Genomic DNA, 23,760 nt, shown 5'->3' on the forward strand with positions numbered 1-23,760 from the left:
CCTTGACTCCCTGGACTTCGGTTCATGCTTGACAAAGGAACTTTGTTTCAAAATAGAGACACTAATTATGATCGAGGAAAAAAAAATATTGTCTGATTGTGTTCCCTTGTACCCACACACGAGGTGAAATGACTGCCACACTCCCCCGCATTGTTGCAAGCAATGTGATCGAATAACTAACCCTTCCTCTATTGTATATTATTAAATGCATTATTTTCTCCCATAAAATACTCTACTTGAGAGGATGGTTTTAAGAATTGGTATTGGATACGAGATCAATATCGGCTGATATTGGGCCTGTATACCTTGGCTATCTGATTCATCGATACGGGATCGCCCCAGAATATGTATCGCAGATTGCCAATACCAATATAGATCCGGCGGTTCCAGCAATCCGATACTAATTCCTTGATCCGTGATCAATTTGAGATTACACTGATCTATCAACAATAAGAAAGAAGAAAGAAAAAGGGCAAACAATATATTTTTTTAATTTAAAAAATGTAAGAATATTACGTGTTTCGTTTGCAGAAGCAAGTGAAAAAGCAATAAAAGAGAGAGAAAAGAGAGAAAAAAAAAAAAAGGAAAGAAAAGAAAAAAGAATAGCCCGCAATGAGGACGTTGGAATTAATGCATTTATTTATTTTTCGTACGAAAGCAATTTCGGCCTGCTTTACCTGACCTTTAAAAAAAAAAAAAAAAAAAAAACAAATAAAGCCGCGATGAGAGAGAAATGAAAAAAGGAAAAAATAAAAAATTAAATATAGGGAAATAAAATGAATTCTCATATTTCTTTGGGAGCTTCGAAGCTCTTCTCTGTTTTCTCGCGGGAACCCCAAATTTCTTTACTTTTCTTTGTGTGATCTCTATATTTCTGTTTCTGTTTCTGGAATTTTCCCTTTTTTTAAGGTAAGAAAATAGAGATTTTCTGCTTCATTTTCTAATTTTCATGATTTTTGCTGCTTTTTTGATATTTTTTTTTTTATAATTTTTAATGCAGGTAAAAATCCAAAAAAGAAGGAACTTGGAGAACTGATTTCTGTGGAGGGACAGAGTTTTAGTGATAGAGTTCTGAATTTTGTTGCTTTATTATTTTTGTTTCTGGATCTTCGCTTGGATTTGGAAAAATCCTCTTTTTTTCCCCTGCTAAATTAGGTTTTTTACCTCTAAACTTAGTTAGTCTTCTTCGAGTTTCACTTCACCTAGGTTAATGTTCTTGTTTTCTGTAAGAAACTTTGTTCGGATTTCTGCTGTTGAGTTCCCTGGTTGTACTCGAATCTTAGGCTGGTGAAGCACAGTTTTTCCCAGACTGGGGTTTATGTCTGTTCAGAGTGTACTGAGTGTTTAAAACTTTGGCTCAAAGCTTTTTGAATTTTTTTTTTATCTGGAATTTCTCATTGCAGTTGGTGTTTGTAGTAATTATCTCGCTTCAACGTGATGATTTTCAGGTGTCAGAGCAAAATCTCAGCTTTTTGTTTCAGTATCCAAAAATTTCGACTTTAATTTCTTCTCGTTTCAGTTTCCGACAGGTGCTGTAAAAGCTTGTAGGATTTCTAAATGGTTTAATCTGTAGGTTCTTGCGTTTTATGATAATTTAAGGGGTTTATGGTATAAAGGGTTATCGAATTGTTATACATGATGTCCGGATCTGAGCCGGGAATCATGTCGGCTAGAGAATCTTTCGGCGTCGGTCTCCAGAAAAGTCCTGCACCTTCTCAACCTTCGGGGATAGCCAACATGCGATTAGCGTTCAGTTCCGATGGTACTGCAGTCTACAAACCTCTCAATACCTCTCCAACAATTTTTCAACCAAGCAGTGGAGCTGCTGCTACTGGTAGTGCTGGTGGTGGTGGCGGTGATGGTACAACCGGCGCAATTGTTCAGCACGGTCTTAATATGAACATGGGCGAGCCGATGAAGCGGAAGCGAGGGAGGCCCCGGAAATATGGTCCTGGCGGCACCATGGCACTTGCATTGACGCCTACGACGCCTGCTGTCCCCTCCGGTGGGTTCTCTTCTCCTTCTACAGCCACCACCACTGGTACCGCTGCTGCCTCCTCGCCGTCCTCAATGAAGAAGGCAAGGGGTCGCCCACCAGGCTCTAGCAAGAAGCAGCAGATGAGTGCACTTGGTAACTTCTTTGTTTATCAAGTATATGTTTTTGATTTAGTTTATTCATCTTATGATTTTGTTTGATTGTTTTTTATGCTCCTGCAGTTCACGTATTTTGGTTTTTTAACTTTTTATTTCTATAGTAGAGTTGAGGATCTCGCTGCAACATTTTCTTATTTCAATGCCCGGGCGACCTGGGTCTTTCAAGTTTCAATGTGTCCTCCTGAGAACCTTGAGGTGGTCATTAGTTTGGGTTCCGGTCGGTGGTCTGACGACAAATAGGGGGTAGATGAGTATATCACTGTGTAAAAGGGAAAAGAAGGCAATTTGGTATTGCCACACTTGGGATCACTGTGTTAGATTTGATTCCATAAATTTTATCTGTGAAAGTACCTATATGCCCTTGGTAGTTAATATTATTATTTGATTCTCTTGAGGTGTTCAGTTCTTGTATTCCCCTTTCACCCCCCCCCCCCCAATTAAAAAAATTCTTGTATTCCCCTGTTAGTGGTATGCAATTTTATCCAAAAAAAAAAAAAATGGTAAATTCAGGTTGATTTACCATCGCGGTAGTAAAATATTTTCTAGAGGGATTTGCAATTCATTTTCTTAAGAAGTTTTTGTGTTTTAAATTTTTTTATTTTATTAAATTTGGTTATGTTGTGCTAATAATTTTGATAAATTCTATTTAAATAGAAAACTGCTTGTTCTTTTCCCTGTAACAAATGAGACTTGAGATATTTAATACTAATGTTATGATTATCATCATTTTTTGTGATCATTTGTCTGTGAGGTCAATCACTCTTTCTATAAGTTTCATTCAATTTGGTGAGATTAGAAATACTCATGTCAGTTTGGTAGTATCATTGTAATAATTTTCAATGAATTTCAGTAAACCAGTTGAATCCACAGAAAATATTGGTTTGATTCGTGCACCGTGACCAATGTGTTTTTGGCTGCTGATTGGTTCTCTTATTTAATTTGCAAGTTTTGTTTTCAATTTCTTATCATGTGCTTCGCTTGCAGGATCGGCAGGGATTGGATTTACACCACATGTTATCACAGTAAAGGCTGGAGAGGTGTGCCTTCCTTTTCTTCTCTTTTTCTGTCATTTAAACTAAATGTTTGCTTGATTCCCGTATAAAATTTCAACCCAAGCGTACTTTTGGTAGTAATTGTGAGTGTGGTGAAATTGGCATCAATTGCTGTTACCGTATGGTGTAATTAGTTGTACATGCTGTTGTGAAGAGTTTACAAGATGCAAAAAAGGTGGTTTTTGAGAAAGGTTAAAGTTTCTTTTTTTTTCCTCCTTTGATAAGTAAAATTAAGTTCTTGTTTTGTTCAAGTACAAGAATTATTGTTGTGATTCCATATGTGGGTATTTGTTTAGGACAAGTAGATTCTGCAATGTAATCTTCTTCTCTTAGCACGTGTGTACATCTATCAGTTAATTTCCTTGTCTGGGTGTTCTTGTTATATAAATTGCTTCCTTTCGCAATCTCAATTGATCTGCAATGTTTCCTTCATGGTTCATTGAGGAAAGGCTCTCAACACAGCCGAAGATATCTGCCACTTGGTAGTTTAATTGGTGGACATTGTTGTCCATTTTATTATCTATCCATCCAGTAATTTTCAACCCAAATGCATCTTCTTAGGTGGCAATATAAAGCTACGGAAAATGTTTGAAAAAAATTTATCCAAAAAAAAAAAAAAAATGATGGTCGAAAAGTCAATCTTGAAATTTTCTGTTTAATGTTTGAAAATGCAAGGTAGAAATTCAATATGTGGTGGGCCATATGATAGAGATGGAACCCAAACTTGACATATGTCTGATCCAATGGGATAGTACCCATCCAACAGTTGGTTTGACCTACTTCGTAAAACGCAATGCAGAATCTTGTTGTAACCAAGGTTGGTTACAACAAGATTGTAACCTTACTTTTTTGCCCCTTATTTTATTCCTAAAAGTTACTAAATCCAATATTTAATGCAGGGGTGAAAAAGAGTTTTCAAATAGGACATGCATTAAATGCCGTTCCAATCCCCTTTTTACCCCTACATTTAATACTATATATATACCCATCACACTTGTCAAAATTTAGCCCTATACAAGAAGGGGAAGTGCCTTAAAATTGAGTCAATTAGTGAAAAAGTTTACAAGATAGGCACTAAATGCCATTACAGTGAAACAGAATTATTTTCCACTTGACCAAGGGAGGTTTGTTTTTCTAGCCTTATATGTGGCCTCTACTTTCTCCATAAAGAAAAGCAGGGGGGGGGGGATTTTAATCTTTAGTGCGGAGTTGGAATTGTACACATGCCACTGTAGAGATTTCTTCAGATGAATGGACTTGTTTGACTATTTTAACCCTTCATATGGCTAAAAGTGGGTTGAGTGTTGAGAGAAGCCTGTTTGGCTCTTCGAAACCTTTTCCTGTCATATTTGTTGATATCCAAAGCTCATGAATGTAACTTTTGAGGTTTATTTGCTGCTGTGCTCACTCAGGTTGTAATATTGTCGTTTCTGGTGGCCAAGGCATCTTTTTGTTTGCTAAGGAAAGAAGAAGCCTTTTGTTCAAATACATGTATAAAAACCTTAGTTCAGAATAATAAATCCATTGCTCTTCTCCGAAAAGCAGAATGTGTTATTCCTTTTGTCCTGGACAAGAACAGGGCATCTCTGCATCTCGACATACAGTTGTTGACTGAAATAACCAATTGGTTTGAGACATGCCTTATTTTCACCGTGATGAACTATCCTCGGATTTTGTTATTAATATGGGCAATATTGATGTGCATAATCCTAGTTTGGACAAAATTTTTAGGAAAAGCTGGAAAAAATCATTGGGTATTTAAAGAAACATAAACTTTATTCAAATAAACTGATCTCATTTATTGCTAATATCAAAATGTTAGGATTTTGTATTGACTGTTTCCACTTATTGTGATGATGCCTCTAAGTATTCTGGCTTGTACTTGGAAGTTATTTAAATGATCTAGGGGTGTTTTGTGTCCTATTTATATTTACTTTTCATCTGCCGAAGTTTATACTGTGGTTTTGCTTTTCAGGATGTGTCGTCAAAAATAATGTCATTCTCCCACCATGGTCCACGGGCTGTTTGCATTCTTTCAGCAAATGGTGCTATATCAAATGTAACACTTCGTCAAGCAGCAACATCTGGTGGAACTGTGACTTACGAGGTTTGTGTCATTAATTACTGTCATGCCTACCTTGCCTGATAATTATGACCTGTGAAGTTTCGTCAACTGGAAAGATAAGTTGAAATCTGCCATTTTTAGCAGGTGTGAGGGGGTGGGGTTTAGGGGTTTCAGTAATGCAGACATCCATACAAATAAATGAACAGGGACACCGGAACAAAGGAACTTGTGTACGAAGAGGGCAACCCAATCTCATATTATTACAAATGGAATTGCACCTTTAGTTTTTCTCTTCTTCGATTAATTGATTTTTCTAGCCTTTTAAGCTTAGGTCCTGGAATTATAGAGCAAAGGCCAGTGACCCTGACAAACACACACACACACAGAAGTGGACAATGTCCAACATGATAGCCAAAAGTTGTAATCCGTGCTCAATTACCTCATTTATCAGTTTGAATTTTAGCTGGTTTGGGTGTTGACAAATAGGAAAAACCCAGGGAATGGAGACTGAGGGAAGGTATTGTTTAGAACTATAATTATAGTGCCATTTCAACATGTTATTTCTTGTTGATACGTGGGATCAATTAAATATTAAACTCTTAGTTGGTTAAGAGAAACCAAAATCCTAAAAAGGCCAAGTTATTATATGATCTAGTAATTCATTGAGCCATGTGAATATTTTAGTTCTTATTGCTAAATGTTGCATGATACATGAATTTGTTGAGAGTGCTAAAATCTCCAGAAGACCTTTCAATATGGTTTCTGAACCTTTCAAATAGGATAGTGATGCAGAAAATCTTTGAACTAGTATTTATTTTGTTTGTGAGATTTAGTGCTTATCCTTTTCTTTTTCCTTTCAAATGTTTTTTTTTTTGGTTTTAGGGAAGAGGTTACCCATGATGCCAAGGGTGCAGTTTCCCACCATTAGGCGTTGTGGGTGATGAACCATCCAATAAGAGGCATTTAATGTGGAGAGAGAGTGTGGGTCCCATGGGTGGAATGTGAGTGGGCGTATAAAGGAATCTGTATGCTGGTGTCGTGGACTTCCTTTTCTCTTCTTTTATATTGAATGTATAAAAGCAGGATGAAGGCCAAGGATTAGAATTTTGGTAGTTTAAACAGGATCTGAAGAGATGTTTTGTTGTCTGAGGAATCTTAAAGTAGATTAACAAGTACCTCACCCAGGCAATTGTCATGCACAGATGGTTTCTGGTTTACGTTTAGCTGTTCTTTTGCCAGTTAAGCTAGCAGTTCATTAAGAGTTAGTAATTAAGTTGTACAATTGTACCAAATCAATTTGGGATGTATTTATATGTTTGAAAATGCCTTTATTACCAGATTATTTTCTCTTTTCATTATTATTGAATTTTTCTAAACGCAAATTTGTGCACTCAGCCAGTAATTTTTTTTTTTTTTGGGGGGGGGGGGGGTGTGTTAAAACTCGGCCAGTATTTCTAATTATTGAGAAAAATGGCAATGGGATGAGTCAAACACGGGGCTTGCTCTGCACCTCTCCCATTGGTTAGGGCATGCTTTATATGTGTTGGTCCAGTCTGCCATACCCAGAACTGCGCGGCAGTGCCCTGTCCTGTTTACTTTGTTGCCTTGTGGGGCCCTGCCCTGTTAATAGGGTTCAGTGTCAGTATAGTGATGGAAGCTAACCCATTGCTTATCCATTATAGGATTCTAACACTGGTTGTGTTGTTTATGGCCTTTATTTTCTTTTTCCCTCCTTTCAGTCCCTGTTTGGTTCCAGTTGAAAACACATAAAAAGGAAAATTATCAGGTATATGTGTAAAAAATAAGGTTTTGCTGGAAATTTTTCGTTGAAAATATTTTTTTTACTGAAAACAACAGAGCCTTAAGAAAAAGAATGTACAGGGTTCAGTGTGATTTTACAGGTGGTAATTCTCTCTTGCTGAAGCTCTCTTGTATATTGCCTGTGCAGGGACGATTTGAAATCCTGTCCCTTTCTGGTTCCTTCCTGCTCTCAGAGAGTGGTGGTCAACGCAGTAGAACTGGTGGATTGAGCGTGTCCCTAGCAGGTCCAGACGGTCGTGTTTTAGGTGGTGGTGTGGCTGGACTTCTAACAGCAGCATCTCCTGTTCAGGTCTGTCTTCATCCTATGCCTAAATTATACCTTTTATCCTATTTTGTTAGACACCCAAGGGAAATTGATCATTTGTAGATTGGTGAGTTGAGCACTCCTTGTGCTGCCCTTTTGTTCTGTTTTATTATCCTTGTTCGAGTCTCTAAATTAAGAAACTGGAACAATTTTTTTGTTCAACCATATTGTAGCACCTCTTCAGTCTGAGAGACCCCTTGGTTTCAGGATCATAGTATCCCACTATCCCCTGAATTAGCTACATAGACAGTGGCTTACTGCCCTCTTAACATTTCAGCCCAAAACTGTGTGAAGGCTCATAGGAACTAGTAGTCATTTTCCCTCCTAAAGATTTAAAAGGGTCAAGAAAAAGGTGATTTTCTTTTCAGTGCATGGAATTTATTGGTCTTGTGATTTGTTTACACAATTTTTTACTAGGATCTTATGGCTTGTGCTGAACAGGCCACCCATTCTCATGTTTATGTTTGTTCCGCAACACCTGATACAGTTTCCTGTTTTACCTGCAGGTGGTTGTAGGTAGTTTTATTGCAGATGGCCGTAAAGAATCAAAATCGACGAACCAATCAGAACCTTCTTCTGCACCACCAAAGCTTACTCCTGGTGGTGGGGCTGCAGGAGCAGGTAGCCCACAGTCACGGGGGACCTTGAGTGAATCCTCAGGTGGTCCTGGAAGCCCTCTCAACCAAAGTACAGGCGCATGCAATAACAGCCACCCGCAAGGCATGGCTAACATGCCATGGAAGTAGAACAATAGAATCTCACAGCAATGGGCTTATCCCGGTGTAGTAGGCATTGGCTCCCATGGTTTTTATCTAATCCCTAGTCTAAGAGACCCATTTGTAATCTATATCAGCCTTGTTCCCATCTTCTGTAATTTAGGTGCGCTGAGGAAGGATTGCTGGTGACTTTCCAGGCTCAACCCAGCTGATCCGGAAGCACATGACAGGTAGTGAATCACTGTGCTTCCCCCCAGCATTGTAGCCTGTGTGTTTAATTTGATAACTTTTAGAATAGAAAGATTGTGATTGTCTCTCATAGTCATTGTATGCGCTTGGTCCGGCTTGTCTTCTTTGATTCTTATTTTATTTCATGTGCTACTCTTGCAGCATGGTTGACCCTCTTATAATCAACCTCAGCATCTTATTTTTATTTTGGCCAAACCTTTAGGCTGTTTCTGGTTGGAGGAAATGATGTTAACACAAAACTAAAATGTGAACTTTGGATAGTATATTTAACTCTCAAAACATTTCAAATCTAGTTATGTACTACATTTCAAATCTAGTTATGTACTTCATAACCACATCCCTTCGATTTAAAGAGGAAAATAAAGATTACATTTTAAAAGCATAAATCAGTAAATAATAAAAGAATCTCTTTAATAAATTGCATAATATGATTATAAAAGTTTCTATATGTAATCCTAAATAGATTTCGTTGAGCCAGGAGCAAGATATCTGAAAATGATATGCTCAGCCGTGAGGTTGTGGGAATTAACTGAGTTCTATTGAAAGGAAATCAACACAAGTGGCAATGAAAGCACAAGGCAACAATTGTTTTGAGAATAAGGATTGGCCAATCTGATCCTTATCTGAAAATTAGGGTTAGAATGTTAGGGAAAGTTTTTGTTTTCACCAATCCTGATTGATTCCAATCCAGACTGGAATTGACCAGGAACGATTTGGACATATGAAAACATGAACAAATTATAGATTTTTTGAACACATAATGAGCAATCATAGCACTTGGGGACTCTTGTCATTTATCAGCCTAGCAGAAGTATATGATACCCGGCACTGGGAGGGGCCATTGCTCTTAAGAGGAACCCTAGCACTAGGAAGGGTTCCTGGTAAGGATCCTAAGAACCAACCAGAGCCCAGCCGTTGCGTATGGGCATCGATGGGTTCACAATAGTCTCATAAGAAAGCAATTCTAAGCGTAAAGCATTGAAGTTAGTGATCGTACCTGATATTTGTTATGGGAACGAGCTCTTCCCTCTTTTGCACCTCCCTCCCAATTCGAGGAGGAAGCCTCGGTAGGGTGCTTGTTCAAAGTTGAAACTTGAAAGCCTTGAACCATTTTTTATACTCAGGGGCTTTAGAGTTTCTATGTCAACGGTTAATTCTGGCCAGCCTGTAAGTGGTTGTCTGAATTCAAAATCCTGAATCCGAATCCAATAAAAATCCAGATTTTGGTCAAATACATGTCTAGATGATTTTTTTAATTTTACAGAGATTTTGATCTCTCTCTATAAATAAAGATAGATTGATACTGAGATATGTTTATATAACTTTAGATTTCGATAACGACTATAATGAATGTATTGAATCAGTCTAGCATTAGGTTAAAAAGTTAGATTTAATGTTCTTCACGTTTTTAAATTATCGATCAAGTATTTAACATTTGGTATCAGAATTTGAACAGTTGGTTCTTTTTTTGGCTTAAAAACCTAAAGTATTGCACGCTGTGGAATGGCAGAATAAGGTTTAGCCTATGCCAATTCGTCTGATTCTGATTTTTAAATCCTTGGGTGGGCCATGGAAGTGAGATACCCTATGAAGCTAAGAGAGTCTACATAGGGATGTAAATCGGGGTACCTAAAAATCCAAATTTAATTTGCATCTATATTTGTTTAGGGATATGGGTTTTTGAAGATTCAACAGGTTCTAAAGAATGAGAAAATGAGAATTATGAGAATAAAACCTAGATTGAGAATGAATCGCATCCGTTGGAGGGAGGAAGATCTGGGTTACACAAGTTAGAGATGTAAATAGATAGTCAAAAATCCGAATTCAATTTGCATCCGTATCTAGGTAGGGAATATTCAAATCCGATCACACCGGATCCGTATCTGATCCGTTTACATCCCCAGGTGCCCCTAACATTGTAGTGCAAGTGGTTATAGCCGCTATCGGCTCTTCCACTGGTCGCCACTGGTCGGGAATCCAGGAGTGCGTCAAGCTGAGAGTGAAGGTGAGATTTGGTCACTTCATCCATTCATTTATCTGCTTAATTTCAACTTTTGAGTTTTGACGGAGGAATGGAAGGCCATAGGAGGCGGGGAAGATTGGATAACGAGTAGTAAGACTCGAAGATTCGCGCGCGAGAGATAATAGTCGATGCATTCGTATGCGAGTCGCATTCCGTCTGAGCCGATGCTCTACAGCTCTCAAACCTGCGCCGTGAATATCCATGGAAGTCTCCGGATTGTGGAAGCTATTACTAACATAGCTACGAAGAGAGCGCCTACGCTGCAATTGGCAATCTCTAAGTCTAAGGGCAGGGTAGGAGTCATCACCATGAGAGACAGAAGCAAGAATCGTAAGCCCTTACAGAGAGGGAGGAACCTCAGCATCGAAGCTATTCAGACTGTGCAAGCATTGAAACGAGCTAAGAAAGATATCAATTCCCTGGAGCGAGAGATGGAATACAAGGTGAGGCGATTGTTGAAATTTGATCTAATGGCTGTTCTTCGGGAGCTACTGAGGCAGAACGAACCTCTTTTGGCACTTAAGGTCTGTTTTTGATTCCTTGCCGGTCCATGATCGCGTTTGCTAATTTGATATTCCCAATTTTCGACACTTTTTACCTACTTATCCGACCTAATTGAAATAGCAACTATGGAGATGTTGTTCGTGATTTCGAAGTTCGACTTCTTATTGATTACCTAGGATTTGTTTCTTTATACCATATAATTCGCTCTTCTGGCAGTAAACATGACACTATAGTTCCTTCTGATTGCTGCCGTTCTTGCCAGTTGCTTAGATTTTATGGTTTCTGAGTTTTCTTGAAGAGCTGCGCCTTTAAAATTAAGTTCTTGCCATGTATTTTTCTTCATTCATCAGACCAAAACCAATGTAAAAAGTATTCTTCGTCAATCTATGATTGTGGGAACCTTTTTTCCTTCCCCCCCCCCCCCCCTCCAATTGACATATTTTATGTATGTTTCCTGCTTTTGTGCTTAAGAGTGCTCTTGGAGAGTTCATGCTGGAACAATTTATTCTCTGTGGCTATTTTGTGTTAAACAATTGAAACTTCTTGCACAGCTGACTAATTGATGAAAGTCCATGTCATTCAGTAATTTCAAGTTTTCTTTTGGTTCTATGGTAGTATCCAAACTCATTTTACACATCACTTAAATGGCCATTGACCCATGAGGACTGTTATAGTCTCCTTCCCTCTCTAACTTGAATGCAGCAGCTTTAAGCTCATGCTTTGACTGATAATAAGAAGTTATCTTCACAAACTTGTATGACTTTTCCACTTTCCAGTCTCGGCATAACATGTCTATAGCTTTTTGAGGTATTCGGACTCCTTTTGTCTACCCAGTTATCTGAGTTTCACTACATTTCAAGATATACTACTGTGTTGTAGAGGTAGTTCTTATGGACCTTCCCTCCCCCTCCCCCTCTTCTAATAGTTGCTAGAGGAGAGAATCGGAGAGGAGTGCATTGTGAATTAAATTGGAACTTTATTCTTCTGAAACAATGATCTCATCTGAGTGAAAGCATACCTAGCAGAAAACATAGTTACCAGAAATTTGATTGCAGCTGATGATTTTACCATGAAGTCTCCCCCCCCCCCCCCCCCCCCCCCCCTGCAAAAAAAAAAAAAGAAGTAATGTTTACATGGTTTTGATGTCTTACCGTGTCAAAGTTACTAATTGCTTGGTTTCTCTTTCTTTGTCGGTTCTGTGGTGGCACATGTAAAATATCCCTTTAGGGTCTATTTCTTTGTCTATGTCACGGTAGCCAATATATGCATGAAGACTGACATTTGTTTTACTGTATTTAACTTGCTAATTGCTCTGTTTTTTTATACTTTTTTCAGTTTCAAAGTTGTAGCAATTCCTGTAGAAATTCATGACTATTTTTTTTTTTTCCGATTTTTTTTTTTGTGACTTTAACCAACAGCATGCATGGAAGGCTTAAAATCGTTTGCTCAATATCATTTCATGATTTAGGTTTTTCAAGAAGTTCAGAAGGAGTACTGGTATAAGCCTCAGGTGCTGTTGTATGCTGATATGATTAATGTGTTGGCAAGCAATGGGATGCTTGAAATGGTTGAACGTCTTTTTTTGTATCTCAAAATGGAAAGTAGTTTAGACGCTGATACTGAGGGATTCACTGCTCTGTTGAAAACTTTGATTGAGTTTGGCACTACCAGGCTTGTGATGGATTGTTTTCATTTAATGAAAGCAGTGGGGTGTGAACCAGATAAGTCAACCTTTAGAATTTTGATCGATGAGTTAGAGTTGAAGGGAGAAACAACTCTTTCTGCTATTGTAAGGAAGGAAGCTGAGAAGCATTTTGGTGGATCTCTGGAGTTCCTGGAAGAGAAGCAAGACTTGACATTGAGTTCTAATTAATTGTAGCAATTGTCACATTATTATCTCTGAGGAAGAGGAAATCCCTGGAGCGTACTATTACCTGGAGTAAAGGCCTCATTACAATAAATACTGGCATTGGTTGAATGATAAACCATATTTTCAAAGGCATGGCACCTACATCGGCAAAGGATTGAAGCCGAAGTTTCCCATAATATCTGTGATCATTTTTTGGCGATGGATTAAAGCACAATATACAGATAAATACTTATTGGGTCATATTCCCTTGTGTACTGTTGGTTTTGTCTTTGTGAGAGCAACTACTCTGTTACGTGTTTCAGCTCAATGAGACAGTATTTCATGGTTGTCTTTCATTATGGCAAGACTCTAGTTTTTCCCCTAAATGCCATCCAGTTGGCCACATCTTAGATTAGTCACTGCTTGCCTGAAAGTTTCTTTCACTTTCTTCCGTTCTGCTTGTAAATGATGAACATATTCCAAAACAAGCGAGAAAATACTGAAAGCAGCATCAGATATAGCAAAATGATCGCAGAGCAGGAGTCTATGTGTTGTCTGTTGGCTTGACATCATGTTAATTCATCTGCCAGCCATTTTTCAATCCCAGGTGTTCAATTTATCAAATTCTTATTCTGGTAGAAATTACATATGATTATAGTCCACTGTAATTTACTGGAAGATTCTGACAACCTGATTAATGTTATCTCTAGACTCTGGTTCATGGGACCACTATTTCTTTCTGTCTTTTTAATTTTTTTTTAATTTTTTAATATATATTTATTGTTACTAATGTTACAACTTAAATGGAAGCAGACAAGGAGTATTCTTACACCATAAAATTGGAAGATGACATGCATAACTGGGAAGTGGCAAAATGTAGCTCAAATACCATTCTTCATCCACAGATCACAGATAGTCAAACCTGGATCCATATTTATACTTGCTCATAAGGAAACAAGGTAATCGGAAGTTGTTGATACTGCTTAAGCATATAATATGTAGAGAACCTTCAGAAGTTGTTTTTATTTTTATGTTTTATGAATAACAGATATAAACAACTTCTGTTGATTATTACCCGTGTAACATACTGGTTAACCAAAACTGCCTAATTGTACTTGAACCTTTTATTTTTCTGCTAAATGGGTTATGGTACACAGTGAACTGAAATTTCAATTGATCTTTCATCATGTATTTTAATGTAATTTTATGTTAGCTTTCTTCCTTTTTCCTTTTTTTCCAGCAACATAACCATTTCCAGTCAAACAGATTAAAGCCAGAGCAAAGCTGATTAACCAAAAAAAAAGATGTAGAACAAATAGTTTCTCCTTTTGAATGGCAGTATCTATCAATATTCTTTTTTTTTTTCTTCTCAATAAGCATACGTTTCAAAGGAGACTGAAATGGGACGAAAGTCTTTCATGTCTTTAACTTTCTTTTGTAGTTAAAAGTTTGTTTTGCTTTCTTAGACAATTTCAGGGGCTTGTGAGATGACTCTGTGCTTTAGGGTGAATCAAAACTCTGTGAATCTATAAATATGGGCACCACTTTTTCTTTCTCCTTTTTTTGAATAAGGTAATAATGCGTTTGAAAGTTTCAGGATCCCAATATTCCAAGTACTGGTAAACTCATTTTGAGCTTCTCTCATTATACAGTTTCTATCAAACCCCCAAACTCACCCATTTGTGGTTTTGAAGCTTTTTCAGCTCTCTTAGAACTGTTTCCCTTCAAATGTCTGACCGAACTGCCAATTTGCTGGAGCTACATTGTAAGATGAAACTGTCCTTCCACTGCTGATTGTCACCTCGAAAGATAGAGGCTGCCCTCCAAGGTTTATGTTACATTGCCAATTTTGGCCCCAGTTCCTTACCATTGGAAGCCACCCCGTCTTTGATCCTTTTACTTTCACTGCAACCACCTCGCCATCCAACCCAACATTGGTAATCAGGACTTGATAGAAGTAGGAACTCCCACTGACTGTGAATCTCAATCCTCCATTCCTCACGCAATTCACCCTACATGCAACATTGATTCCCTTCACTTTAGTTGCTCAATTTGAACCATAAAGAGTTGATAAAGGAATGGCTGGAGGGCTCCAAGTATGAGGTTTGTACAACATTGAGGAAATATAGTGGAAATCAACTTCTTTCCCTACCCATTGCTTGGTTTGCTAACTTGTTGGAGAGGTTGGCAATAAGGTCCAGCCTGTTCTTGGTCAGTCGCAAAGCCTAAAAGCGAGCTATGCTAGCTTAGATTGAGAGGACCATGCTGATCAGAAGTTAGTTCAGGCCTGGGCTCCTGATTTCAGCTTGGCCCTGCTCAGTCACATTGGTCATGTAGGGTGTTTGATTTCTGGTGCAGAAACGGAGAGGCAAGAGGCTTACCTTCTATACTGTACTGGGACGATATCAGCTTTTGTAACTGCTATTTCAGCAAAAGCTGCCTCAGACATCTCGAAGTGCTCTTGTGGGAAATTGCACCAGCCACCGTAGTCTGATGGAAGTCCATAATTTGGTGGACAGAAATCTGTGGCGGTAACGAAAACAGAAGGGCTCCCTTGCAAGCACCAGCGGATATGGTCGACACATCTCAGTTCGAAGCAACCCCCACAGGTACGCCCTCTGTTGAATAACATGCTACTTACTCCAGCACTGTACTTCCCATAGCTTTTCTTGTGAAGGTCCCCGTAACCACAAGCACCTTCTGCAACAACCCAGCACACAACACAATGTGAAGACAAAAGCTCTCTTCAAACCTAGTTTTAGGGGGTGAATTCTACTCTTCAAACCTAGTTTTAGAACTAGAACACAGGAAAAAATACCCCATAGGTGTGACTAGAAACCTTTCATAGAGAAGTACCTGTGATGATTGACCCATTTGTTTCTTTGGAGTATGTTGCAGTAGCAGACTTCCATTCTTCTTGCCTAGCAGTTATTGAGCCAATATTTGACAAAACAAAGTACAGAAGTGTGGTCTGGAAAATACCCATTGGAGAGAGAGAGAGGATCTGAGTAGCGATAGGTTTTAAGAAGGGGAGATGGTTATGAACTTATATTCTCCATGGGTATTGTGGTGGAGCAGAGAGGAAGAAAAACTGAAAAAGAACTGCCAAAACTACATTTAACATTGGGGATGAGCCTCGAGAGTGAGGTAGGGTTACAAGGGCTCTGAGATTTTATTCTATTATTTTGGGGAGTGGGGAAGAATTTCCCCTAGATTATAACAAATGAACAAGAACAATGGGGACAAATAAAACGAAGAGTCAAGAAATATTGACGCCTACATTTGGCTCGATGTGTTTTTTCTTTCTGGGGATACGAATCAGGGTTTTAGGGTTTAAGGAATGGCCTTGGTGGCCGTGGCATTGCTAATGACGGGTTACGGTGCCTTCTTTAATTACTTTGTATTCTTCTAATCTAAAACGTTGTTTAGCTGGGGGCGCGTCTTTTGAGAAGAAGCAAAGAGTAGACTTTAATGAAGAAGATCAGGAAAGTGGGAGTGAAAGGTATCGCAATGGGTGGAAAAAAGAAGGATTAAGCATTGACACTTTTGACGGAATTCGAAGTCTTTTTAGCTCCATGAATTGAACCCAGGTACTGCTCATGTAAAATATCACATGCACTGCTCACTGCTTTAAATACAGAAATCAGATCAGTTGAATCGAATTTGGATTGGAATCAGCCATGATTGATCCTGATTTTGGACGCTCCAGTGACCCAACTCTATTTTGGAATCAGACCATTTAGTTTTCAGATTTGAATGGTCGATTTTAGGGTTTGGACAAGAGAATTGAACCCATGACCTCCTGGGACTATTCTACAATGTACCAAGTACCAACCATTTGCTATATGTCTTTCCATTAGTTCAGACCCCAAAATTAAAAATGCCAAATGATCTATGGGAGTTAAGAGGATGCTCCCGTTCAGACCATTGCGCAGGGGCCAGGGGGGTTGGAGGAATGTAAAAACATAGAATGATAGAGTGACTAAACCAAAATGTTGAATGATTGGGGAAGCATCTCTTTGAGTGGTGGTGGCTGCCAATGCAGTAGAGCGCTGGGCTATGTTTAGGGAGAAGTCATATGTTCGACTTTCCCCCCAATCAGATGTGTACATCTTGTTATTAACCCCCTTTCCTCTGCCCCGCCAACAAATACCCTCAGCCCCTGGTGGCCTATGGGCCTTTGAAGGGAAATGACCCCAAAAAAAAAAAAGTTTCAGTCTAGCCTTGAGGAAAAAATATGGACTTTGGCTGTGTCGTGGTCTGAATTAAATTTACCAAGTTTGACTGATTTAGATCGATTTAGATGATCGAGAATAGGGCTGCAATAAGGTCGGGTTGGGCCGGGCTTTTTAAAACCCTAGCCCAACCATGAGTTCCCTTAGTTGGGCCCAGGCTCGCCCTGACCTTGACTCAGGGCCTAAATACCCTGACTTTAACCCTGACCCTGTCGGGCCAAGCCCAGCCCAAGCCCACCCTGATTGGCCCTGACCCTGGCCCTGCAATAAACAAATTAAAATAACAAATGTAAGAAAGATGTGAAAGAGGAGGCTTGAACCCAGGACCACCAGGTAGCAAGGCTTTTATGGACCACAAACTACTAAGAATACTAGGCACTTGTTTATATGTATACTAATTTCTATTTTTTAATAAATAAAGAATTTTCTTCAGGGCCAAAATAAGGGTAAAAAATCAGGATCGAGCTAAGCCCGAGGTCTCAACCCTGACTCAGGGCCAGAAATCTTAGCCCAGGCCCTGTTCGGGCTCAGGGCGGGTTCGGGCCGACAGGGCCAAACTTGCAGGCCTAATCGAGAATGTGGGGGTTAAGGTTTTTCATTTACAATTTACTCTATTTTGGGTTGGGTTTAATTCATGTGATAAAAGTTTTATATATGGGCCATTAAGTCCAGAGGCCTTGAGATTCATATCTTTAGTGTGAGTTAGCGGTACCAAAGGAATTGTTTTACCAACTCAAGCTAAACATCCCACTCGTATCTGTTATTTAGCAGTTTATCTAATGCTCAAATTTGGTACACAGGTAGGTCTGACCATTCTCTACGGTGATCTGATTCTAAAATTACACACTACTATATAAAATGTTAAAAAAATTAAAAGAAAAAAAATATTGTGATCGGATTAATATATATCCAAATTTGATTCATTTATTTACCGGATCATTACCTAATGGATTGGATCAAACCCTTGACCGTAACTCCATAAGCCCTTATTAAACCGAGTTCAGATTGGATTCAGTTCAAATTTGATCCATTGGCAACCCAACATGACTCCAACAACTGCTGAGTGCAGTTGGTTAGGTGCTGCTTGTCGAAGCAACGACCGATAGGCAAGTCTCGAGTCTTAGACCTCCCCCCCACCCCACCTCTTATGTTGGCCTCTGAGCCTTCCTCCTTTCTCTGTTGGTCTATGGGCCTTCCCTCCCCCCCCTCCTTCGTAGTATAGGCCCATTGATTAGGTTAAAAAAAAAAAAGGTTTTTAAGCAAGATGAATAAGTGGTGACTGGTGACATGGCACGCCTTCTGCGACGTGTTACTCTCAAATTTCACAATTCAATTGGTGTTGGTAAGCTCTTTTTGAGTACTTTTGAATTGAAAATAAACTTGGTCAATAAATTTTTATGATAAAACTTCTCTAATCATGAAACTTTGGAAGATTTCAAGTCATTTCATTTGACTCAGTCGCTCTCCTAGAGCATTTTGATAAATTTTCAATTAATTTTTTAAAATTCATTGGAATGATTCCACATTCATGTCGTTTGAGGATTCATTAAGACTTTTAAAATTAAAAATTGTGCTTCATACATTATCACATGACACCCATTCATCATTGCTATGCATGTTTCTAAGGTGATAAATGAGATGTTACACTAACCACAACAATCCAAGAGCGTACAATAGGATAACTGTTCATCACTTGTTACATGGTTGTTAAATGAAGGTAAAGAACATGAGCATGACCAATTCCACACAAGTACAGTTGAAAACTTGAGAAATACTGTTTTTCCTTTCACTTTTCTTCTTATAACCTGGTACGTACAGTTGATATACATGGCCTTCAAAAAAATATATAAAAAATAAAATAAAATAAAACCCCTCATGTATGATCATTAATTTGGAGAAAGGAGGAAAAGGTATAGTAGAAGAGTGAGAAATACACTAGAAGAGATTAAAATTGTTAATTCTCAAGCTTCCATAGCTGCTGACACTGGCATAAGCATTGAGGAGTTCATTTTGTGCAGACCAAAAATCGGCTTTCAAACCAGCTCTACGCAATGCCTTAAGTATTTTATTCCGATGAGTGTACCCTGTCACCACCACCTTCTGACTGCTCACATCCACTTCCACCTTCTCTATTCCTGCATCATCAAACATTACAAGCAAATTTATTTTCTAATCAAACCCACTTTTGAAAGATTAGCTAGATTTATGCATTGCAGACTCTGAACTCATAAGCTAGGAAAGCAGATTCTATAGACACTTTCTTAAAAGGGTCTCTCTCTCCCTTCCATACTCTGATCAGATCTAGCTTAAGGCTAAAGGGTTAATTAAGAGTGAAACTGCTTAATAAACCCGGCCACATAAAATATTAGTTCTTTATTTGGTGCAAGCAAAACTAATTAAACGAAGTAAAGAATCATACCCTTCACTTTGGACAAACACTTCCTCAATCTCTTCTCGTGTATCCCCACCATCTCCACCTTCAATTCCACGGTCTGCAAAGTAGATTTTCATGCTCATTAGAAAATGATTGGGAAAAGAAATCACAGTACATGACCACCCGGCCACCTCTGACACAAGTTATTTCCAAATTACAGCCATGTCTTTTCTTGTCTTTCCGGAGAAGAAACAAGAAGAAATGCAGAGGAAAAACAAGAGTTATCCCTTTTAATCCCATATCCAGTAAAGGAAAACAAGATGAAAGAGAAGACCCTTGTGAGGAACTATTAAAAATAATCTTACCTCCATGAAGGACCTTATAAATTATAGATGAGTTGTAGATTGTTTAAAAGGAGATCGAGAAACAGAGAGATGAAGAGGAGACAGACAATGATTAGAGCAATTGGAATGAGGGAGGGATTGAAGCAAAGGGGGTCTATGTGGGGTATATATAGTAGAAGGGGACAAGATAAAAGATGGAATATATATAAACACAAAAGTGAGATCATCATAAGCTAGGTTTAGTAATCTACCTCTTTGCTTTGCTTTGCTTTTATAAAGGGAAACAGACAAACCAAAAAAAAAAAAAAACATGAAAAGAAGAAGACAAGGAAACGGTTATACCAAGGGGGGTTATGAGCTCAAGCTTCAAGGTTTCTCTTCTGAGGAAAGCAATGTTGTGAGAGTTTCAAGTACTAAAAATGATGGGCTTTGACGGGTCCAACTTAGCTTTTAGTGGATCAAAGAGATGGAGACAAAATTACAGTCCAGTTGTCACAGATGCACAAACCAACCTGTAAAGGTAAAGAAATGTAAATGTATTGGGATGGTGGTGATTCATAGTCCAGTAAGATCAAAGACCCACCCCACCAGATGTTGTGTTAAAACTGTGATCTTTCCAAACTCCAGAGGAAGAAAAAAGGAAGAGAATGAAAAAGAAAAAGAAAAAGAAAAAGAAAAAGAGAAGCAAACAAATCCCTTCTTCTCAAGAACTAAACCGCAGAGCAAGTTTGGTATTTCTTTGGATACTCTAGTTTCCATCACTTTCAGACAGCATATATATATATATATATATATCCACCGTGGCACTGACTGACGTGGCAAAGTAAAGGTTTTAGGGAGAATTGACTTCACAGACTTCCACCATTAAAGCAGACCAAAGTGCCAAAGGATCGATGTTGCAGAATGCCTACCCTTTTCATTTGATTGGCCATATTAGTTAATCCACGTGGCAGAATCACAACAGCTCGTCCGTCCAGAAAATGAATGTTTTGGTGGGACCTATAAATATATCTTGGCCTACTGTTGTAAGCTTTACAAAGAACAATCCATCCAAAGGCCAAACTGCCTCTGCAACTGCACCCAAAGAATAAGGATCTCAGTTCTTAAACTTCTATAATTCCTTCTCTCAAAAGTCGGATCAAGGCGAAGAAGTTGAATATCTTTGCACTTTTGAGACCGTTTCTGGGTCCTGGTCCTACCATCTATATTCTATACCCAATACCCCATATACCCAAATGCCAGAGCCAGAGCCAGAGCCAGAGCCAGAACCAGAAATCCTTATTACTGCTAATGTTTTACTATAGTTCTATATATACTTCCATTTCCAGGTTTATTATATGATCTTTTTACTTGTTCTCTTCTGCTCAGGAGGTTTTTGTGGCTTTAAACAATCAGACAAGCTTGAAAAATCGACATGAAAAAGGCTATGCCAGGCCTTAGCAAGAAAATTTGATAAACATCTAAACCCAATATAAGCCCATTAGGCATTAGTCTTTGGGCTCAAAATTTCCCATAAAAATTAAGATCCAATGTGAGAATAACAATGAGTTCATGGTGTCAAATCCTTGATGTATCTCTTTTCAACTATCACTATCAACATATCCATTCAAAGCTTAATGTCATAGCCCACTACATAAGCCCACGGCAAATCTCACTTAGCCTATAAATTTGATCCATTGGATTAGACAATGTCGTTAATCTATAAGAATGCTTGTAAGTTGATAAATGCAAGTACGGTTGGCTTAGCAATGACTAAGGCCATGACATTAAGTTTTAGCTTCTCATAGCAACAATTGTGATTTTCCTGTCATGACATTGTCCTATTGGATTCTTGGTGCCGAATGCCCCATAAAAAGGGATTTCGTTCTCCTCCACCCGTGGCAGGAGCTGGAGAGTCCAGCCTAACAAAAACACCCAAAAACAAAGAGGGGGTTTGGTCATTTCATAGGGGACCACTTGGGTCCCACCTGTGAAATGACCAAAACTATCCTTATTTTGCTGAGCTGGACCCTCCAGCTCCCCGCCACGGCTGGAGGAGAGCCAAATTGCATAAAAACGGGGGTTAGTTTATTTTTAAAATGTGATTTGAAGGTCAAGTTAAAAAAAGGTTTAAGGTTAAAATTTTTGTTTTAAATTAACACCACTAATAATGGAACTCAAGAAAGAAGGGTCCACAGGAAGCATTGGACAAATTTGCCCTTGATCCTCCTTTAAAAGTAGATTTTGTTTACCATTTTACCGCTTGTCCATACCATGTCACCGATTTGATATCGACATGATATCGAGATTGACAAGGTATAAAACCTTTACAAATCACCCGATATGGACAAGATCTGATACCGATACTTATAACCATAGGATCGATCGATCGATTGATTGACCGAACAAAAACAAAGACATATATGAGATCTGGATAAAAAAAACACACACACACACACACATAACCAATCATGCTATACTTACCTTCTAACTAACCCCCTTCTATTCCCACTTTTAATGTCTCCAACTCGATCCATCTGTATTGCAGCAATTTTCTTTTGCAGTGATGCAGGCGCAAGGATCCACAGGAAACATTGCTGTCTTTGATTTTTCATCATCAATTCCCTGTTCAGGGAGAATGTAATAGAAAAGATCAAAAGTGCTGCCCCGTGGATTCTTGTGCCGTCCATTACTGCAAATGGATTCAGCTGCTGGGATTTGATTTCAAGGTTCAGAGATCAACAACATATGTTGCTATAGAAGTGGGTTCAGAGAGATTGGTGATTAGAAGGTAAGGGAGAGATAACATGATCACAAGGTTTGTGTGAAGGGTCCTTCCTCTTGTTACATTATATATAACCACCATCATACCATTATTAATTCCCATTTTATAGTTTAAGTTCTTCGATTGGGATTTCGGACAGCCAAAAAGATTTTCCCCCATAAGAGTCCAAACATGCAATGAGTCTTTTGTGAATTTTTCTAAAGAAAATCTATCATATTCTTCTCCCTTGAAGCTTTTCCCTTCATTTATGAAATTTAACTACATGAAATTTTTTTAGTTACAATATTGAGCTGCGTCGAGAGGTGCATTTCACAGAGAATTAAAGTGGGATGGTTGAAGTCGAGAGGTCTACATCCCATCATTAATTCCATTTTATAGGATTTTATATTCCGTTTTAAAAGAATACGATGGTCACACAACATTCCGGACGCACCTCTCCACTTTAGCTGAGATTATGTCTGCGTTCAAAAGTGCATTTCACAAAGAATATGTCTTGTACCAAGTATGATCTCGGATAGAGTCTGTCGGAGGGCACGGATCCATGTAGCATAACCCATTTAGCTGAGATTCTCCTGATTTCCTGGGCTGTGACTAGTTCCTCTTACTTACCTCTTACATTTTCCTTTTTCCATTTTTTGTTATTTTCATCTCATTCCCCATATCTTCATCCCCCCTTCTTTGTTTAGACTTCAGTTTTCCTTACTTTGTTTCGTTTGGATCCATATATCCGACCCCATTGAATATTGAGTATAAAAATTCAGATATAGGAATTAGAGTGTCCCGCCTGTTTTAAATTGAATCGGTTGAATTTTCAAGTAATGAGCATGCTAGGCCGCTAGCGGGTATCTTGAATTGATTATAAGTTCTTTCTAACAACCAACCATGGTGAATCATCCAATTCTTTTCCTACATGGTCAACTTTGCTATGGCCAAATTTGATCATTTAGCAGAAAAAGTAAAACCAAAAGAGGGAAAAAAAAATATATGCGATATATTATTGTCACAACTCCCAAGGGTCTGCTACTTTTCTAACATCACTAGACACATCTTCCACATGGACTGATGATGTGTCTATTCCAACCGTGGGATAGAGAGGCAATGGTCTAAATTACCCGTATATCAAATTTCAAAGTTTAATTCAATATATCCTGTTTGTATATTATTATTATTATTATTATTATTATTATTAAATTGATTATTAATATTTAATATGAGACCCCAAAAAAAAAAAAAAAAAAAAAAAAAATCAATGTTCTAGCCATTAGCATACACTCTCCCAACTTTGACAAGGAACAAACGGTTTAGA

General features: G+C 38.4%; 4 protein-coding genes across 8 annotated transcripts; 2 read left to right on the forward strand and 2 right to left on the reverse strand.

Moving 5' to 3' along the window:
• The first annotated feature begins 1,413 nt into the window (after positions 1-1,413).
• On the forward strand, positions 1,414-8,365 carry LOC122658114 (AT-hook motif nuclear-localized protein 10-like). Of its 3 annotated transcripts, XM_043853008.1 has the most exons (6): positions 1,414-2,131; positions 3,139-3,191; positions 5,182-5,313; positions 7,220-7,283; positions 7,338-7,381; positions 7,903-8,365. In XM_043853008.1, exons 1-6 carry the CDS (start codon positions 1,636-1,638, stop codon positions 8,140-8,142), a joined length of 1,029 nt encoding a protein of 342 aa, XP_043708943.1. In that variant the 5' UTR covers positions 1,414-1,635; the 3' UTR covers positions 8,143-8,365. The 3 variants fall into 3 exon arrangements, with proteins under 3 accessions (XP_043708943.1, XP_043708942.1, XP_043708945.1); XM_043853007.1 differs by having other exon boundaries at positions 7,220-7,381; XM_043853010.1 differs by lacking the exon at positions 7,903-8,365 and adding an exon at positions 7,460-7,633 and having other exon boundaries at positions 7,220-7,404.
• Positions 8,366-10,420: 2,055 nt separating this feature from the next.
• Positions 10,421-22,269, forward strand: LOC122658115 (protein THYLAKOID ASSEMBLY 8-like, chloroplastic). 2 transcript variants are annotated; one of them, XM_043853012.1, is made up of 4 exons: positions 10,421-10,908; positions 12,357-12,766; positions 18,042-18,044; positions 22,258-22,269. In XM_043853012.1, the coding sequence occupies exons 1-2, from the start codon at positions 10,513-10,515 to the stop codon at positions 12,759-12,761; spliced, it is 801 nt and encodes a 266-aa protein (XP_043708947.1). In that variant the 5' UTR covers positions 10,421-10,512; the 3' UTR covers positions 12,762-12,766; positions 18,042-18,044; positions 22,258-22,269. The 2 variants fall into 2 exon arrangements, with proteins under 2 accessions (XP_043708947.1, XP_043708946.1); XM_043853011.1 differs by lacking the exons at positions 18,042-18,044; positions 22,258-22,269 and having other exon boundaries at positions 10,422-10,908; positions 12,357-13,446.
• On the reverse strand, positions 14,265-15,783 carry LOC122658116 (expansin-A20). Of its 2 annotated transcripts, none has more exons than XM_043853014.1 (3): positions 15,594-15,783; positions 15,119-15,434; positions 14,265-14,749 (listed from the first exon to the last, which is right to left on the reverse strand). In XM_043853014.1, exons 1-3 carry the CDS (start codon positions 15,721-15,723, stop codon positions 14,446-14,448), a joined length of 750 nt encoding a protein of 249 aa, XP_043708949.1. In that variant the 5' UTR covers positions 15,724-15,783; the 3' UTR covers positions 14,265-14,445. The 2 variants fall into 2 exon arrangements, with proteins under 2 accessions (XP_043708949.1, XP_043708948.1); XM_043853013.1 differs by having other exon boundaries at positions 15,119-15,437; positions 15,594-15,781.
• Positions 18,828-19,721, reverse strand: LOC122658117 (heavy metal-associated isoprenylated plant protein 45-like). The gene is made up of 3 exons (XM_043853015.1): positions 19,712-19,721; positions 19,392-19,464; positions 18,828-19,107 (listed from the first exon to the last, which is right to left on the reverse strand). Exons 1-3 carry the CDS (start codon positions 19,715-19,717, stop codon positions 18,908-18,910), a joined length of 279 nt encoding a protein of 92 aa, XP_043708950.1. The 5' UTR covers positions 19,718-19,721; the 3' UTR covers positions 18,828-18,907.
• Positions 22,270-23,760: the final 1,491 nt, after the last annotated feature.

This window comes from Telopea speciosissima, chromosome 4, assembly GCF_018873765.1.
Source record: "Telopea speciosissima isolate NSW1024214 ecotype Mountain lineage chromosome 4, Tspe_v1, whole genome shotgun sequence".
NCBI lineage: Eukaryota > Viridiplantae > Streptophyta > Magnoliopsida > Proteales > Proteaceae > Telopea > Telopea speciosissima.